The sequence below is a fragment of the Petaurus breviceps genome, unplaced genomic scaffold (assembly GCF_028583685.1).
Source record: "Petaurus breviceps papuanus isolate PSGF00001 unplaced genomic scaffold, PetGlider_PUasm1.0 80, whole genome shotgun sequence".
Classification (NCBI taxonomy): Eukaryota; Metazoa; Chordata; class Mammalia; order Diprotodontia; family Petauridae; genus Petaurus; species Petaurus breviceps.
Window position 1 is genome coordinate 14,534,564 of NW_027186540.1, and position 20,022 is coordinate 14,554,585.

The 20,022-nt window shown below is 35.0% G+C and overlaps 1 protein-coding gene across 1 annotated transcript in view; it reads left to right on the forward strand.

The window, feature by feature from the left end:
• The window catches only part of LOC138175974 (voltage-dependent calcium channel subunit alpha-2/delta-1), a 429,565-nt gene that overhangs the window by 147,450 nt on the left and 262,093 nt on the right, over positions 1-20,022 (forward strand). Inside the window, exon 2 of the mRNA XM_069106588.1 lies at positions 255-299. Within this exon, the coding sequence (XP_068962689.1) occupies positions 255-299 (45 nt within the window). The remainder of the gene's footprint in view (positions 1-254; positions 300-20,022) is intronic.

The following is a 20,022-nucleotide window of genomic DNA, read 5'->3' on the forward strand; positions in this document are numbered from 1 at the left end:
TCTTTTGTCCACTCAGCCTGAGGTTCTTCCCCTTCCAGTTTGATTTTTTGTTTTTTTGGTTAAAGGGGCCATCCCTTGACTCAATTCTATGGTCTTTTAATGTTCTTGGGAAAGATGGGCTAAGTCTATAGACTCTATAGACTATTGTGTGGGGAAAAAATGGCAAAATAGATTATAAAAATGGATATAGAACATACACTAGTATTAATTTTATTTTACTTCATTTTTCAAATAATTTTTTCTTTCTTTTTTAGAGTAATGAAGTTGTCTACTACAATGCAAAAGATGATTTCAATGAGGTAAGTTTTGTGTATTTAATATGAGATTTGTTACAATTTGCAAAGCAATAGCTGCTTTCAGTTAGGAGTTTTTTATATATTGTAAGATAATACAAGCAGATACTCATTATTGAGAATACAGCAAGTGTAGAATTTTATTGTTAATGTAACTTAACTGCAATTGTCAGTTCGATAAGCAGTCATGATTGAACTCATGTTCACGTAATATTGATACAGCCTATATATTTTATAGCATTAAATATCAAGTAATTAAATCCATTTTTTATAAAAAAAAAACATATGTACAACTTTTTGGTATATATAAGGTTCTGGATTTGTCCTGCAATATCAGAGACCAAATCATAATCAATGGGGCAGGGGGGAGGGGGTGGAATTTCATAAGATCTTGCTGTGTATCAGACACTGTGCTAAGCTCTATAGGGTAAAAAGAGAGGCAGAAACAGTACCTGTCCCTAAGGAGCTCATGTTCCAACATATAAAAACAGGTACAAAGACATTTGGTTGGTTGTTGTCCTTTGTTATCGAAGAGAACAAAAATGACATCACTATGTTTGAGTTAAGTTTCAGTGCATCTGACTGTAGCTGATCAGACTGATATGAGCTCAGAATGCTCTAAGAAGGTACATGTAGAGTATGTGAAAAGTAACCTTATAAGGGAAACTTAAGAAAGGAATATTAAATCCAGGGCTCACTAAAAGTCTGTTTAGTTAGATTTCAGGAAAAAAAAATGGATTTCGTATTTCTCCAGATAAATGCATAAGAACAAAATTGTCACAGTCTAGCCCAGTCTATATCATTCTCTTGAGATGATCCATGAAAGTAATTCTTAAGCATTTTGGTCTTAGGGCCCTTTACAGACTTAAAAACTATTAACAACCCCAAAGGGCTTCTATTTTGTGGGTTATATCTATTTATTCTAACAGAAATTATAACTAATACATTTCAAATATATGTATTTGCTAAAAAATATTAAAATAAGTCCATTATATGTTAATGTAAGTAATATTTTTAAAATGAGGATGTTTTTCATAACAAAAAATATTAGTGAGAAGAGTATCATTGCTTGAGACATATTTATAATCTCTTTAATGTCTAACTTAATAGAAAACACCTGGATTCTTTTATGTACTTATGCATTTAATCTATTGTGATTTTTTTTTGAATAAAATATATGGAGAAAATCTAGCTGGGTAGTTGGAAAAAATGCAATCATATTTTAATGACCAAGTAACATTTTAGTATTTTTATGAAAATAGCTTTGATCTCGAAGACCCAGTTAAAAAGTCTCAGCGATCCCCAGGGTCCTTGGACTAGACTTTGAGATACCTAACTATGGGATTCTTTTCCAGTAAATTAATGGAAAAGCCAGGCCAGTTAGGAGTTTATCATAGGTAAATTATCCATTTTTTTGGAAGATTAGATCATGTACACTCTAAGATTCCTTAAAACTCTGAGATTTTATGAGTCATGATGGCTGTAATCATCTGAAGAGATTTGATAAACAGTAAAGACCAGACAAACCAATGGTTTTATGTTCCTTATTCAGCATACATTGGCAAGTACCTGTCCAGGCAGAAAGATTGCTGTGGGCTGGAACAAATTCCCACACAGCTGATATAGTGAGTAGAGCATTGTGATCAATACAGGAATTTAATCTGTACCTTATTCAGAAGAAGGATGATAGTGGTGATGGACAAGAATCTTGTATAAGAGCTAAGTGGAACTTGATAAAAATAAATGTACTGCTGCATCACCATTTTAGCTATATTAACCATCCATGTGGAAGGCCACATGATCAATTTCCCCACTCTAATTGGTATTGATTGTGTACATGGATGAAATTAATGGGTAGTCTTTGCCATGATCCAATTTGACTGCTCTTTATAGAAACTGCCTTAGGATTAGCCTTCAATAGCTGCTGGGGGAGAAAAATATGTTTACTTCAGTTCTCTTGATAGCTTTTTCAAAATCTTAGTCTTGAAAAATCTTCATTTCTTTGTATTCGTGGCTATTCTAGCCTTTCACTGCTGTTCCTACATGTCATAGATCACACAAACAGAAACCCACATATTGTGCCTATGTATATGTATACTTGAATTTTGGTAAAACATAAGAGAATTTGCTCATGTCTATCACAGTATTATTGCAAATGACAATTTACAAGACCATTCTCATGGAATAGAATTCAGTGTGCCATATCCCATTCTGGTATACCAAGGAATACGCATTCCTTTAACCACCTAAGAAGAAAGGAAAAGAAATGAGAGACTGAATTTCCTTTGTTTCAAACTTTCTGTTCATTATTTCTGACACTAAGTAGACTGCAGTGTATGAAATGTGTAATTGACAGGTATACTATCAAAAAAGCTGTTTGTAGAGTTGCTACCCAGTGACTGACTGCAAATAGGATATCACCTCAGAGGGGTATAGTTAATTTGCAAAAGGTTTGAGATTTTTGCATGCTCCTGTTTGGTTCATGGAGATTCATGTGGCTATCACTTGAAAGGACTACAAGAAATTGATCTGTGATAATGCCAGGGTGAACCAGAAGATTTTTGTTCTGCATCTTCAAAAAGTCTTTTCATCTTTGAGAATCATCCTATATGTGCTTTGGGCATAGATATTCAGGGTAATTCCATAATAAATGTATTAACGTGGACTCACTCTAAAGTGGTTGATATCTTGTTGTTGATGTTGTCATTATGTTACTAATATTAGTAATAATATTATATTTATTAGAGCTACCAAAAAGAATATATCTTATGAAAAGATACCAATCCACCTTTGACCAGTGTAACCTTCAGATGCATATGTGTAACTTTGGAGACCTTAAGACATGAGAGAATTTCTTTTTGCCTGACATAATTTTAAGGCGATTTGAATATTCAAATTTACAAGACAATGTAGTTTAACAAGAATAAACAGAGTATCACAGTCATGTTAGAAGTTACTCTGTGAACTGCATTATAGGTCCAGACTCCAGCCCTCCCCCCTTAAAAAAAAAAGAAAGAGTTTACTATGGCTTTGTTATATGGGGGAAAATTATACTGTAATTGTTTAATTACATCATAGCTACTAGTCTCCCTAGAAAAGCATTCTTCATTCGCACCAGTCAGAAATATTTCTTAAGTAATATGTTTACTGTACTTGAAAAGATGGGGTGAAATTTTCAAACTTTTTGGAGATATCACAACCTTTTTTATCTTCTTTTTATTAAAGTTTTAAATTATAAAGCTATGCCAGAGATACAGAAAATATATAAGGCATTTAGACAAAATTCTATGTTTATATGATACAATCAAATATTGCATAAAGACAGATCACATTAGTACCACAATTCATACTTTCTGTAAACTAATGAAAAGCGATACATAGTTCATCCAGAACAATTACAATTTATTTAATTGACTTTGAAAATTAAATGAGAAAAAATAAACGTAGAAAATTACCAGATTGCTCACCTCTGTATTTTTCTAGTTTTTTGATATCGAGATAGATTTAATTTTTATTAAGCAAGACCAATTACACTGGCAAATCTCTGCCCTTTAAAAATGTGTATGCATACCAGTTACTAGCGAAAAATTGCTATTGAATTCTTCACTATGAAGGTTCCTTATGCTGATTGGTGATAAACTCTCAATGGTTAAGACCTCAGCCTTTGTACTCAATTCAATTCAACAAGGATTTGTGTGTCTAATATGACCTTGGGATTATATTAAGTCTTCAGGATACAAAGAAAAAAACTATGGCCCTGCCCTCAAAACACTTATATTCTAGTAGAGAATGCTTTGATGGGGGGAGGACTAACAACTGAAAGGATAAGGGAAGAGCCTTGTTTAGGAGGTGGCTCCCAAGCTGCACTCTGAAGGAATCTAGGGACTTTAAGACTCACCATTCTGGGCATAGGAAACCACCTGTGCAAATACATCATGGCAGGAAATAGAATGTTTCGTATGAGTAACATGGGTTACGCTACTTTGACCTGAAAGTGGAGTTCAAAATTTGTCTGGAAGTTTAAGTTGGAGCCACAGTGTGATGGGCTTTGAATTGAATAGAGCAGTTCGTTTTATCCTGGGGTCAGTTGGGAGTCATAGAAGCTTTTCAATTAGGAGACTAACATGTGTTTTGGGAATGCCACTTAGAAAGCAGAGTGCAAGATGGATTGCAGAAGGGAGTTAGGAGGCTGCTGATTTCCCTCAGTAGTCTGAGCAGGTCCACTGAAGGCCAGCACAAGGGTAGTAGTGACTGTGTGAATGAGAGGAAACAGAATCAAGAGATAGCATGGAAAGAGAGACCAGATGATTTAAATACTGGTTTGACATGAAGGAGGTGGTAGGGAGGAAAAATAAAGAGTTGAGGATATATGAGTGTTCAAACCTGGGTACCTGAGAGGTTAGTGATTCCCTTTGCAGAAATAAGAAAGTTAGGGAAAAGGGTGGATTTCATAGGGTAGATGATTAGTTTTCCTTTAGGCACACCCTGGGTGAACTACCAAGGGGGAGGTATCTAGCAGGAAGAAGGTGATGTTGCACTGGAGAAGGGAGGGAAGTGGGAAGGGAAGGAAGGAATTAAGCATTTATATAGTACTCATTATGTATCTGGCACTGTACTAAGCACCTTCTACGAATATGATCTCTTCTGATCCTCACAATAACTTGGCAAAATAGGTGTTGATACTATTTTTATTTTACAGCTGAGGAAAGTGAAGCAGAGGTCCAATGTCTTACCCAGAGTCACACAGCTATAAAGTGTGGAAGGACTTGAACTCAGATCTTCCTGAATCCAGGTCCAGTGCTTTATCCAGTTTACCAACAGTGACCTAGAGCTCAGGAGAGTGATGAGGGCTGTATATGTTGTCATTGGAATAGAATTGGATAGTCATTGGATCATCAATTCATGGGAAGTGATGAGATCACTAAGAGAAAGAGGGTAAAGAAAGAGAAAAGATGGTACGTGGAACACACTCATGCATAGGGAATATGACATGAGTGATTTTCTAGCAAAGGAGACTGAACAAAGAATAGTCAGACAGGTAGAAGGAGAAACAGGAAAAACTAGTGTCATGAAAAGTCGAGTTAGAGGTCGTGGGCAGCACTAACGCCCATTTTTTTGAAATGTTCAAAAAGAAAGGCTAAGGGCTAGATAGAATAAATAACAACTTGATAGAAATATGACAAATAAATAGATGGATGAGAAATGATAGACAGACCGACAGACAGACAGACAGACAGACAGATAGAAAGATAGATAGATAGATAGATAGATAGATAGATAGATAGATAGATAGATAGATAGATAGATAGACAGACAGGAGTAAAAGGAATATATTCATGTTGATATAAAAGGCTATGGTTCTTTTCTGCCTTATAAAGGGGAAAACATTTTTATTAGAGCACTGATAAGTGGATTTTTATTAGGGAAATGACATTTAGCATCTACTGTATAAATTAGTGTTAGTACTATGAAAACTGGATATAATGAGTCCAATTCTCCCATGCCTAAATTCCCCATGGTTTGTGAACTAGGTGGCTGTAGAAAGCTATGTTTTCTTTTACACCACTGGGATGCATTGGAATAGTAACGGGTTAAACAAAAAAAGTTCTTGATTAAAACAGGTGCTTGGAAAATTTCTGAGTTAAAAATTACTCTAGGGAAAAAAATATTAGGATGTTTGTTTTCTGGAAAAACCATGAATGAATGCAAACATCTTGGAAATAATTGACTAATGGCTAGGAAATGGAGATATGATTTGGAGAGTCTGGAAATTTGAAATCCTAACCCACGTGTTTTTGTTCTCTGATGTACACTATTTTTACTTTGTTTCTCTTTTCCCTTCCTCCCCCCACCTCTCCATTCCCAGAAGGCTACAGTAAAGTTTAGATATGTTTCTCTATAGCTATAGATATTATGTACCTGTGTGATTTTTAGGCAAATCATTAGATCTCTTTGGACTTCAGTTTCCTTATGAGTAATGGCCTGTAACTGTAAAATAATGAGAGAAGTTCAGGTGTTTGCAGTCTGGCTATGGGGGGTAGAATGACAACCTTACCCTAATAGATCAAAACAACATCCCAACAAACTGGCTGAAATCAATAATGATTTTACTAAAAAGGCAAATTAATCAATCTGGAACTGAAGACAAAATGACCAAATACCTCAGTGGAAATAAAGAAAAATTTAAAAATACAAACATCATACACACACACACACACATTCACAACTAATTTAGTTACCTTAAACAGTGAACTTTTCCCTGAGTTCAGTGGTGTACTAAAGCATAATATATGTGTTCTGATCTAAATAGTTGTAAATGTTTTCAGTAATAAGGTCAGTTATGTATGTTAAAAGTGAGTCTCATACCAAATGTCAATTAAATGCTTATCCTAATGAAAGTAACCCATTTTAATGTGTTTTGGTCAAGCATTTCTTCTAGCTTTGCAGTGATTCCTTAACTATCTCAAATTGTTTTTTCTTCCCAGGAAAATTTTCACTAAATTGGCATTGAGTGTTTTACATGCTCTCCTTCCACAAAGGTTCTGCCTCATTAATTGCTATTGATCTCACATTTACAAGCACAAGTACTTGGTTATCAGACTATGTTGAATAATATCAGATGTTTACTGATGCCTGGTTTGTAGGTATTACTTTGAAAGTAATGTTCAATGTATCATTTTATGTATTTTAATCTATATTAATAATGCTTTTCAGCTTTTAAACTAGATAGCTTATATATAATGTGAATTTTCAGTGAGTTCTATACATCAAGGTCTTGATTAGTGTGAATAATGTATCCTGTGAAGTGGTTTTGTTATTAGAATTTTCACAATATATTTCCATTGGGCTAGAACCAATGACTATATTTTACATAATTATTAATTTTAGTACTGCAAATACATGTCATTCTTTAAGAAACTCATTGAATTATTGATTGATTATCAAGCCCTAGATAAAAAAAGGATTTGCTCTTTAAGGAATGGAAGCACAATTGGCATCATACAGTTAATGTTGAGAATTTGGTTACCAATTATTGAGGAAAACTTTGTCAGCTAAGAAATCCTCAAAGTGACAGTAATAGTAGTATACTAAAGACTGGGACTAAAACCTAATAAGGTTTTGTACTATGGTGGATATATATATATATGACATATAGATGACCTTAAAGCCAGGAACAATTGTGTTGAAATCCTACTTCCTACTTGTATTCTGTTCCATCGCAAAGTCGCTTAACTCAGTGATCTAGGTGACTCTAAGACTATAAATAGCTGAGAAATTGCAACCAACATTGGTACTCCTCCCTCTCATATGGCTTTTTAAGCTATTAACCTCTTGATTGATAAACTTGGGTGCTATTGGTAAAATCTTCACTCTCATGCTATTCACTCCTTACCCTCAGCTCACCTTATCATAACAGCAAGTTCCCATTCTCAAGGTAGGCTATGTACTCTGGACAGTAAGGGAGCTCCACGGCATAAGCAGACCTGAGTGAATTGTGATCCCCATTCCTTAACCAGAGCAGGGAACCTTCGGTCACCAGGCCACATATGGCACTCTAGGTCCTCAAATGCAGCCTTTTGACTGACTCCAAACTTGGGCTATACTTGAGGACCTAGAGGGTCACATGTGACCTTGAAGCCACAGGTTCCCACACCTCTGTGGCCTAACCCGTCCTTTTTCTGAACTGCCATGTTCCATATTGAGGTCACCACTATCCTTCCAGTGCCCTGGATTCTCAACCTTCTATTCCCTTATTTCTTCACTCAGTGATAACATTTTAATTGCCATTTATTTAATTTATATTTAATTTTTTTTTATTTTATTTAATTGCCATAATAACATTTTAATTGCCAGATCATTTGACCTTTTCAAAATCCTAAAACTTGTGCTGTCTACATTATTTGACATGTGACTACCCCTTGTTCTTAAATACCTCTTTTCTCTACAGGTTACAGAAAACAATGTGTGTTACTTATTAAAAAAAACCCTCATATCTTTACAGTTTATGTGCAAATAAAAATTGGAAATATAATTGGATATATAATTTTCTAACTTGTTTTAAAACTTCCCAAATGATTTTCAGGGGATTTTGTACCCGTTTTGTATCTATAAAAATGCAACAACTTTGCATTAGTTTACAAGAATAACTGATTGACATCAGAGAGATAGACTGGTAAAATTTCAACAAATACCATAATTAGCTAATTGGATTGAAAAATTATTGTGATTAAGTGTACACCCAAGGACAGATGTACTTCTTCCATTATCATCTGTGCATGATTTTGTGGTATCTTTTTCAACCATGAAAGCCACTAATACAGAACATCAAAATAAAGTGTATTTAGTATTGGAAATTTTTGTTATTAAATCTGAAAGTGTTTTAAAAAGTTGATAATTAAGAGTATTCCATCATTCTGGCCTTGCTAAAATATCATTATGAGTACTACGCTAACTAGAAAAAATTAGATCATCAAAAAATAATTTATTATTACAAAATAATATTTCATTTCTATCTTATTCTTTTACATTTCTACTTTATGTAAGTTTTGTAGTGAGCATAATCATTAATCCAGCAGTTCAGGTTTTTTATAAATAATTAATATAAAGATATTGGGTTACATGCTCAACATTTTTTCTTATAGTGTAAATGAGCAAAAAAGATTGAACAGCATTGTATCATGTCACATTGCCTCTTTTTAAAAAAACAGACTTAATTAAATCTGTATAATTTAAAATAGATATCTTTTATTTTTATATTACTTAGATTTTATCTTGATTTTTCTTTCTCCCCTATCCCTAAGAGCCATCCCTCACAACAAAAATTTTTTAAAGGAAGAAGATAATCATCAATACATGAACAAAAATATCTCATTTTATATCCTATCCCTGTGTATGCACATCTGCAAAAAGTAGGTTGTCATGTCTTTGTATGCCATATTTGAAATGGGTCTAAGCTTATTTCTAATTATGCAACATTCATTTTTAATTAGTTTGTGGCAGTTCTTTCTATTTACACTTATATAGCCATTGCATACATTATTTTCCTGGTTCTGCTTGCTTCTCTTTATAGTAGATCATGTGATTCTTTATATGTTTCTCATCATCATTTCCATCATTTCTTAAAGCACAATAATATTCCATTAGTTAGTCAACAAATAATTAATTTATTAAGCACCTACTGTGTCTCAGGCACTGTGCTAAGCAGAGGGGACACACAATGTACATATATATGTATTATACACACACACAAACACTCCCTGTTCTCAAGGAACTTACAGTCTAATGGAGAAGATAATACATGAAACGAAGCTGCAAAGTGGGATGGGGAAGGAGCAGAGAAGATAACTGGCATGGAGCATGATGGAGAAGTCTGAAGAAGTACAGTCAGATGAAAAAGGGGACTATGACTATCTTGGGCCCCCTCTTTAAGTGGAATGTTTAGATGGCATGGTTCTGCCTTCCAATTGGAGAAAAAGAGGATACTGACGGTGTGAGTACCAAGGCTGATTTGATCTTCAGAGCAGTAGGGATTGCACCATCTGTTTAGCTATTCAATGATGGGCATGTTCTTTGTTTCCCATTCTTGGATACCACAAAACGTACGGTTATAAATTTGTTTTATTCTGTGTAGACTTTCTTTGTGTCAGTGACCTCCTTGGAGCTGTATACCCAGCAGTCCAATCTTTGGGTCTAAAGGTATATACATTTGAGCTCCTTGATTTGAGTAATACCAAATTACTTTCCAGAATTATACAAATTTACAACTCCATCAACAATACATTAGCGTGCTTATCTTTCCACAACCCTTCTAACATTGACTTTGTTCATCCCTCTTTATCTTTGCCATTTGCTTGAGGTTGAGATGAAACCACTGGGTTATTCTGATTTGCATCTATCTTATAACTAGTAATCTGGAGCTTTCTTTCTTTTTTTTTTTTTAAAGCAATCGGGGTTAAGTAACTTGCTCAAGGTTGCAGGGCCAGTTATTTCTGGGTGTGGTGCTGAGTATCTGAGCTCAGATTTGATCCAGGTCATCCCAACACTGGAGCCAGTGCTCTTACTTGCTGAGCTACCTGGCTGCCCCTGGAGCTTTCTTTCATATGATTTTTTATTTGTTTGCAGTTCCTTGAGAACTCTCTGTTCATATCCTTCAATCACTTATCCATTAGGGTATGGACTTTGATTTTATGTATTTATTTGAGTTGTTTATTTGTGTTGAATTGTAAACCCTTATCAGAGATATGTGGTAAAAAGATTTTCCCCCTATTGACTGCTTACTTTCTTATCCTAGATGCATTGATTTTGTTTGTGCAAACCCTTTTTAGTTTCTTGCAGTCAGAATTGTCTATTTTGACTTTTGCAATTTTATTAAGAATTAATTTCTTACCCATTAATGTGAAAATAATATGTTCTTACCATTCATTCTCTGCCTTCTTTGCTTATCCCTCTTCCTTTTCCAGGCCTCTTAATCTAGAGAAGGTCAAATATTTTACTTTGTGGACTTCTGTCTCTTTTTTCCTTAAATGTGTATTGATTTATTTTTGTGGATTTAATATAAGGTGGATCCTTATATTGACTACTCCTAAATTTAGGTGTTCTTTTGAGTTTGGAAGAAGTCAAAATAAAACTAATCATTGAATCTGCCAATGTTCGTGAGCACATAGTTCCACTTTCTTGTTGTGTATCTCTATCTGGGTAGCCTAATAACACATCAAGATTAATATATCTAAAACTGGGTCTATGACCTTCCTTGGAAATAGTCTCTAATTGTTGACTTCCTAGTAATCTGTTTGCTAATTTAGGGCTGATCGCTATAGCTAATGAAATAAGAATTCCTCAATTTCACAGAATTCGAAAATGAGGTGGAGACTTATCGATTTCTTCTGTATATTGAATTTTCTTCATTTGATGGCAAACTCCTTTGCAGATGAGTATTATGTAGTAAATCCAATTCTTTGTACTAAGGAGAATAAAAAGAAAAATTACATATCCAAAATATATTTAGTAAAGTATATTCTCTGCAGCCAGCTGGAAATAGGAGTTAGTATACTATGGTGCACCAACTCTCCAGATTGTAGTGCAATGGTAATTCTAAAGATAGCTTCCTGTCTTTGCCTTTCTGTATAGGGGAAAAAAATCACATCTCTTATGTATATTTGATTTGCTCCCTCCTTTTGGAGGAGTTCCATGATTGTGATTAGTCGGTCAGTCAGTTAGCCAACATATTTATTATGCATTTAATATAGTATTATTTGCTACCACCACATATAGTCAACATTTAGGGATAATTAAGCACATTTTTTAATAGAGCAGGAAAAGAATATGAATGGTAATTGTTCTTGACTTACTCAACATTGGCTAACAAGGAGGAAATCAAGGCCTATGTGTGTATATAGATATACAGATAGACACATATGCACATACACACACACACATATATATATATGCATACACACACTCATACGTGTGTTGTAAGAGAGAGCATGGAAGATAACTTATTGACATTTTTTAGGAGTGAAAGCAAGAAGTAATGTACAGTTAACATATGCCAACTGTTTGACTTTACCTTATTCCCAAGACTTGAACTTCTCCCCTCCCCTGCCCCACCCTGGGGATTCAAGATGTGACATGCTAACTCAGATTCTTCTTTTTTTTTTTTGCTTTCTTGAGGGCAGTTGGGGTTAAGTGACTTGCCCAAGGTCACTCAGCTAGTTTTTGTGTTAAGTGTCTGAGGACACATTTGAACTCAGGTCCTCCTGACTCCAGGGCCAGTGCTCTACTCACTGTGCCACCTAGCCGCCCAGGTAACTCAGATTCTTCAGGGAAAGCAGAATAAACTTCCTGTAGCACAAAGATTGTAAGAAGAAAGGTCTTTCTTATTAATATAGTGGAGAAAAAACTATACAAGGATCATATATAATAGAAGACTTCAAATCATAATTGTAAAACAAATATGATGTCCATGGATAAGCAGTATCAGCAAGTTATCAAACATTCTGGAATGATTGCTTTTCTTCTTTCTGTTTTGGATAAAACAGGCCCATATAACAATTGTAAAAAATAGCTCTATGATCATCTCTCTTTTCCTGCCCTTTAGTACCTGGAAGATATGACAACTGCATGGTAAATGCTATCCCCAGACCTGTCTTTCTCCCCATTTAACCCCCATTTTATGTGTTCTTCCCTCTCTTTTGAAAAATGAGATTGGGGCAGCTAGATTGCACAGTTGATAGAGCACTGGCCCTGGAGTCAGGAGGACCTGAGTTCAAATTCAGCCTCAGACACTTGACACTAGCTGTGTGACCGAGAGCTAGTCACTTAACCCCAACTGCCTTGCCCTGCCCCTCCCCCCAAAAAACCCAACACCCATTGAACTTAATTACTGCAGAATGTTGTTTATTGACCATGTAACCTTTGCAAGGTATCTAGAGATCTCGATAAAAATTTTACTTAAAACAAGATTCTTCTTCTTTTTTTTTTTTTCTGTGAGTCATTTTTTCAGCAGGTGGCTCCTCTAGAAAGGTTTAAATTAGCAGCCAGTGTCTGAAGTTATTGATCTCTACTCTGAACCAACTGTTGGGTGAGATTCCCCCTGGGCTGCCCTGGGTCCCAAGTAGAGAAATACTCCAACAGTAGTTAAATGTAAATCTGTAGGGGTCGCTATGTGGCACGGTGAATAGAGCACCAGCTCTGGAATCAGTAGGACCTAAGTTCAAATCCAGCCTCAGATACTTAACACAGAAAACTAGCCATGTGACCTTGGGCAAGTCACTTAAGCCCAATTGCCCTACCTTCTCCCCTCTAAAAAGAGAAAAAAATTTGAAAAAAAGAGAAAAAAGTATAAGCATATATTCTGTTTTAAATGATATTAACTAATTTGCATTCTTCAGAGTCAGGAATTTTACTTGTAAATACAAAAGTGTAAGAAGCAGAACCACATCTTTATTCACATAATTAAAAAGCTTCAGAGCTGCAAGGACTAGATATTATGGGAAGTGTTATAGTAGTTAAAGATTTGTTGGATGTCACAATTGTAACTTGGGACATCTTTGATTTCTTTTTCTTCCTCATATCCCATTAGTCTCTAAAATGCATTGATTTTATGTGTCAAACACATTTTTGGATTGTTGTATATGTGTCAAGTGTTTATTGAAATAATTGAAATATTTATTCATTAATAAATATTTAGATATAGATGTATGTTAACAGTCAGTATAGAAATGCTAATGTCCAAATTGGTGCTATTATTTGCAAGCCAGGTAATTAGCTGGTTTAAAATTATAAATAATTCATTTTCTTCACCAGGAGATAAAGGAGAGGAATTTATTGGCTAAGTGGGAGAACTGGGTGTTCAAGTCTTTTTCAAATGTAATATTAGAATTTATTTCCTTTTGTTTACCTTGGGCAAGGGGTGCATTAGTAGGAGAAAGGATAGCAGCTGGTAAAAGTGGCTGTCCTATCTGGTTCCATCAGCTACTAGTCAGCTCCTTATCATTCATCCAATGGCCAATTATCAGGTCTCCATACATAATTAAAGACCACTATAAATTGTAACAGAGGGGCCACTGCTGGTTGAAGAAGCAATATATGGAATAAGGACAGAAATACTTGTTTATGATTAGTTCAGGTGAGAATTCATAGTTGGCAATCTGGATTTTGAGGTCAGTGTAGAACTGCCATCTAGGCTACTCTGCTGAGGAATAAAGTCACTTAAGAACTTTTAGGTGCGCCAGCCATAATTAGATCTGCTCTTTGGTTCTGCCCCTACACTGGAGCAAGTAACAGTTATCATTTCCATACTACAATGGGCTGTATTTTAGAATTGGAGCACATACTTCTATTTATGATTTCTGAGTTGACATCAGTAAGTTTTAGTATTGCTTTAGGATTAATTTAACTCTATTTGAAGATATGGATGTGTGTAATATGTGTGAAAGTGTTACTATATTTCAGTCTTAGATACATTTCCTTTTCATCTTACAACAATATCATTTCCATTAACTTATGAAATATTTATTATAGCATACATACAAATTTTATATTGACAAAGTACAATCTTGCTAAAAAACAAGTCAGGAGAATAAAAAATACAATGAAAGAACATCACTGAAAATCCCTTTGCCTATATATTTTGATTTGGATAAAACAAATGAGAAAATATAACAGGAAAAAAAAGTTCCCATCCCTCCACGAAATTTAAATCAATATTTCCCTTGAAGTTGAAATGTTGTTTTGCCATTTAGTTAGTTGCTCTAAGGCATCTGTTTGAGGGGGTTGTGATATTCCCCAAAGTTCAGCAAACACAAATTCCCCCAGAATTCTCTCATTCTGCCAACTCAGCATGCTATTTAAAAAAAATCTCACATAAGCAAGAAGCAAAGGATCATTGCAAACTCTTAAAACTTAATTCTAAGACCTATGTCTCTGACTAAAGACAAAATGATATCTATTTACCATAGAATTCCCAAGGTCTTTGGACTCATTTGATTTATTTGCAGCATTTTTTTTTATTGTGTTTATGTCTGTACTCATCTGGAACATTGAACTTATCTTTTGGATTTCCTTGAATATTTCTTCTATTTACTTCATATTTTGCCTTAGTAGATTCATGTCAGAATAAATACTAATACATGAAAGGAGTCCCAAATGTAATATACAAATCATCCGGAGTAATTTGTGGAGTTTTCACATACCTCGCTTTTATCTGTAAGATACAAATAAACTTGATCATGGAGTATTGTAGTTTGCATATATATGTTCCATCAGTTAAGTGAAAGGAAGAGTCCACATTTAAATGCCATTTCTGGCATTTTTCTCAGGAGAGGGAGCAAGAGAGGGGAACAAGAAAGTTTTTAATAAAGGGGATGTAATGATAAACACAAATTACATACAAGGGATTTTTAAAAAATATATTTGTTGTAGCAACTCCATCATGTATAGGAGAGAGTGGTTGGCATGTCATCAGGAAGACCTGGGTTCCTATCACATTTATAAGCTGTGTGACCCTGAGAAAGTTACTTAACCTTTTCGTATCTCCTCCTTTGTGCACCTTCCTATGACTTACCTGTGATGTAGCAATTGTAGTTGGTGTTCATGAAGAGAGGTCCTTTAGTTTAAGTTCCCTACACTTAACAAAAATCACAGATTGCTTTCATTTTTACAGTTAATTACTATATTTTGTAGATTTTTCCTAGTATTATATGTTAAGGCCACTTCTTTTAGTGTATATAAATATCTTTCATTATTTCAGATAGGAACCATTTTCTAAGAATCATTCAAGTAACAAGCCCCCAGGTGATGGGGGTACCCATCAAAGATGAAGCAACTCCCTCTTGCCATGAGCTTACAGTCTAATTCTAAAGAATGACAAGAAAGATGCTAATTATGAGCCACTTGTGTTTGTTTTTTTAATTTGTTGATGTCTTTTGTTTTTATATCATCTTCATTTCCAAATACAGTCCTTCCCCCTCCTACCCAAGGAGCTTTACCTTGTAACAAATATAAATCAAAAGATAAATAGGTGAGCAAATGAATGAAAAAGAAAAGAACAAAAGCACCATGACAAAATCAACCAGCATAGCAGCCATCTCCAATGATACCTTTAACATTCTACAATCCTAGTTCCCAACATAGGCAAAGAGAAGAATTTACATTTTTTTCATCTCTTCTTGGGACCAAGGAACAAGTATTTTAGTGATGAGTTCAATCCATGTATAAACACTCAAGTGTTTCAACTTGTCTGGCTGAATGACAGCAAAGACAATTAATCAAGCCCATCTTTTGATTTTATTTTTCCTTGAGCTGAGTCATTCTTTTAGGAAACTAAAAGGTAAATTCAGTTGAAATGTTTCCATGGATCTTGTGTAGAGGCACAGGTTTCATTATTTGTCTTGTAGAAATGTTAACAACTCAGTTTAATGTAACACTTTGTATCTTAAATATATTTTTCCATATAACAACCCTATGATGTAATTCACACAAATAATATTATACTTATTTTATAGATGAAAAACTGAAGTTCAGAGAACAGAAGTAATTTTCCATAGATAGTCCCATACTTATAAATCAATTAGCAAATATTTATTAAATTCCTATCAGTCAAGCAATACCCTTCAACTTGGAGAGACAAAGATTAGTCATTCTCAAAAAGCTTACATTCAGTTGAATCAAGCAATGTGTATACATATAAATAAATATAAAATGAATTAAGAAATGCAAAATCATTTTTGGAAAGAGAGGTTCATTAGAAGTTGGAGTATCAAGAAATCTTATATAGAAGTTGGTAATTAAGCAAAAGGATGCTAGGGATTCTACGAGGTGAGATGATAAAAGCATGTAGGGCAAGCAGCTTCTCCAATGGCACAGAGATCAGAAAGGAAATGTGGTGGAGGAAAAACAATTATGTGGATGGACGATGCCATGTGTCAGGGGAACTAAAGCATAAATTGAGAAAGTAGGCTTGTAGATAGGTTCTGTAAATGCCAAATAGAGAAATTTTATTCAATCTCTTTTTTTATTTTTATTTAACAAAAAAAATTTTTTTTTGCTTGTTGGAGGAAAATTGGGGTTAAGTAACTTGCCCAAGATCACACGGCTATGTTTTGTGTTAAGTGTCTGAGGTCAGATTTGAACACAGGTCCTCCTGACTCCATGACCAGGAGGTGTATTCACTGAGCCACCTAGCCTCCCCTGAATTTTATTCAATCTCAATAGCAATAAAGAACCATTGGAGTTTTATGAAACAATCACAACACTGCATTGGGAACATCATTTTGACATCTATATGAATGATAGATTGGGGAAGGAAGAGACTTGAGAAGGTTCAACCCCTTAGGATGTTATTACCATAATTTAAGCAAGAAGTAGATAATGATGGAAGATGGATAAGTAGAGATTAATAGAGGTGGGGAACCTGTGGCCTCAAGGTCACATATGGCCCTCTAGGTCCTTAAGTGGGACACTTTGATCAAATCCAAACTTCACAGAACATTTGTCTTTGGATTTCTGACTCAGTCAAAGGGCTGCACTTGAGGACCAAGAGAGTCACATGTGGCCTCAAGGCTGCAGGTTCCCCACCTCTGAATTAGGGGATGGATGAGGGAGATACGTAGGAATATATATGGCAACTAACAATATAGGAGTGTGGGAGAATGGCGGGAGTTCATGATGACTTCTTGTTTGATAGCTTAGATGATGACCAGGATGATAATGCCTTCCATAGATAAAGGGAAGTTAGGAAGAAGGGTGGGCTTACGGAACAAAATGACCTCCTTTATAGGTCTTTTTCACTTATTCCTGCTTCAGGTCCTTCTCAGTTCTTGCCTGAAGATTTGCAGTAACAATAGATCTCCATGCATCCCCATCTCCTTTCTCCAATACATCTGCCACCCAGTGACCAGAGTGATCTTAAAACACAGTTCAGGAAGCCCCAATGTTTCTTACTTGTGTTAAAGGTCAAATGCAAGCTTTTTTGTGTAGCTTTTAAAACCCTTTGCCTTCTAACTTCACTCTTCCATTTTAGGTTTGTTTCATGTTAATATCCACCATGCATTCTATGGTTTAGCCAACCTGACCTATTTTCCCTGTTGTTCCTCACAAATAATTTACAATCGTTTGTCTTTGCACATACTGTTCCTCATGCCTGGAATGACATATTTCTTCTGTTCTGACTTTTAGAATCCTTTGTTGTTCAGTCATTTCAGTCATGTTTGATTCTCTGTGACCCCATTTGGAGTTTTCTTAGCAGAGATACTGGAGTGGTTTGCCATTTCCTTCTCCAGCTCATCTGAGAGATGAAGAAACTGAGGCAAACAGGACTAAGTGACTTGCCCAGGAATTCTTACCTTCCTTCAAGAAATGTTATCCTATATAGGAAGTCTATTCCAATCCCCCCCCCACTTCATCCCACTCCCAGTTGTTAGTGCTTTCCTTCTAGCCTTTCAGAAATGATTTTCTACATTGTATACATATGTGCATATATGTGTGTATGTACACACACATTAACTCACAGAGGTAAGCAGGAAAGCAATGAATTCTACAGAATATGTCATATGTACAATCCTGTATTACAAGATTCAAGTATACTTTTTAATAACACTGTTTTTCATATGTTGAAATTATTTTTTCCATTTTTTCCTTGAGATGAGGGGAGTATGAGAAAACATTTTTCCCCTAGCATCTCCCAATATCCAAAGGAATATTTTTTTTTATTATTTCCACTTTCTTATATTCCCTTCCTTCTCTAAGGTGATTTTGTCTTTCTTTTATATCACCCCCAACCTCTTGAGTAACTGCTAAATCTAAATTACTTAATGCCATTTCACCTCCTCCCGATCTCTTGTTCTTGGTTTATAATGGCTAACCCTTCAAACTGAAAATCAATGTTTACGCCAGGAGCTTCTTGGATTCCTTGGTCTTCCTTCGGTGAACCTTCTCCCTGTAGTCCCCATTATCTCTATGGATGCTACTTCCTTGGAGTACCAGAATCAATGAATTTGTTTTCATTTGGAAGTCTGCCTGTTCTGACATTCTGGAATTATCTCTATAAACAATGTATTGTGCTAATCAGTGCACTCCTTTGTGGAATTTTAGTCCCACTACATGCTTTTGCATAGTCACCATGGCCTTTTCGCCATCAATTCTGTCACTTCTAGAAGATAGTTAATTCTAATTTTTTCCATTTTTATTTTTTTGTGGAGATTTTTGTTGTTGCTATTGTTGTTTCCTTTGTCTTTATCCATTATGGGGAAGTATTTATTTTCTTTATTTTCTCTATTTTGCCTTTCCTTGTTTCTCTGAGGCCTATTTATCCCAGAGCACGCAGATTCAGCAGACATTCATATATCATAATTAGTAGCAGCAGGAGATGCAGAAGCTTAAAATGTATAGACATTAATTCTAATCTTTTCATTCTAGCAGGCCTTCCTGGAATTTTCTCTCAGGAATGATCTAAATATACTTTTGGAGCTAATTTAAAAATATATATACTTTATCTTAACATATGAATAAACAAATTTATGCTGTAAAACATCATGTAATTTTAGCAGTGAATAGATAGCATTAAGGTGTTAACATTTTTAAAAATTCTCAGTGAATGGAGAAAATCACAGCTATACTCATGTTTTCTAAATTCTTTGCAAAGACTCTTATTATCTACCAGCACCACTCACTATGACAAATTAACTGTGACTGGTCTAAGCCTTTAGCTGTCAGACCATTGACTCTATAGCACAAATGACAGTATTAATACTATGATCCTTATTATATACTGCATGCAGTATCAACCAGACCCTATTTCCTTTTCATCATCTGTTGAATTTCATCTTCTGGAGTTATATCATCCTTTATAGGAGAAATAGGAGAAAGAGCTTTAGGCTAATTAAGTCAAAGGATTCAATATTATCCTCTTTACCTTTATGCTGGCCTCATTATTTAACTTCTAGCTTAACCTTAAAGAAAAGCATCTAGGACTGCCTGATGATTTCCAACACCCTTAGCCTTCTATTCATTAGGCCTTAATTGGGTACAGTCAACTGCAGCTCCTTCTATCTATAGCTACATTTCTAATTGGCACAAGTGATTTAGTAGAGAAGAGGATTTCCTTCAATGATTTAATATTGGCAACCAGTCATGGCTAATGAAACAGCACTTTTTGGGGGCAAATTCTTATTGTGTGCTAATAGTTAGCCATAGCATAAACTTTTGTTCATTAAAACTAATGTGAAATTAG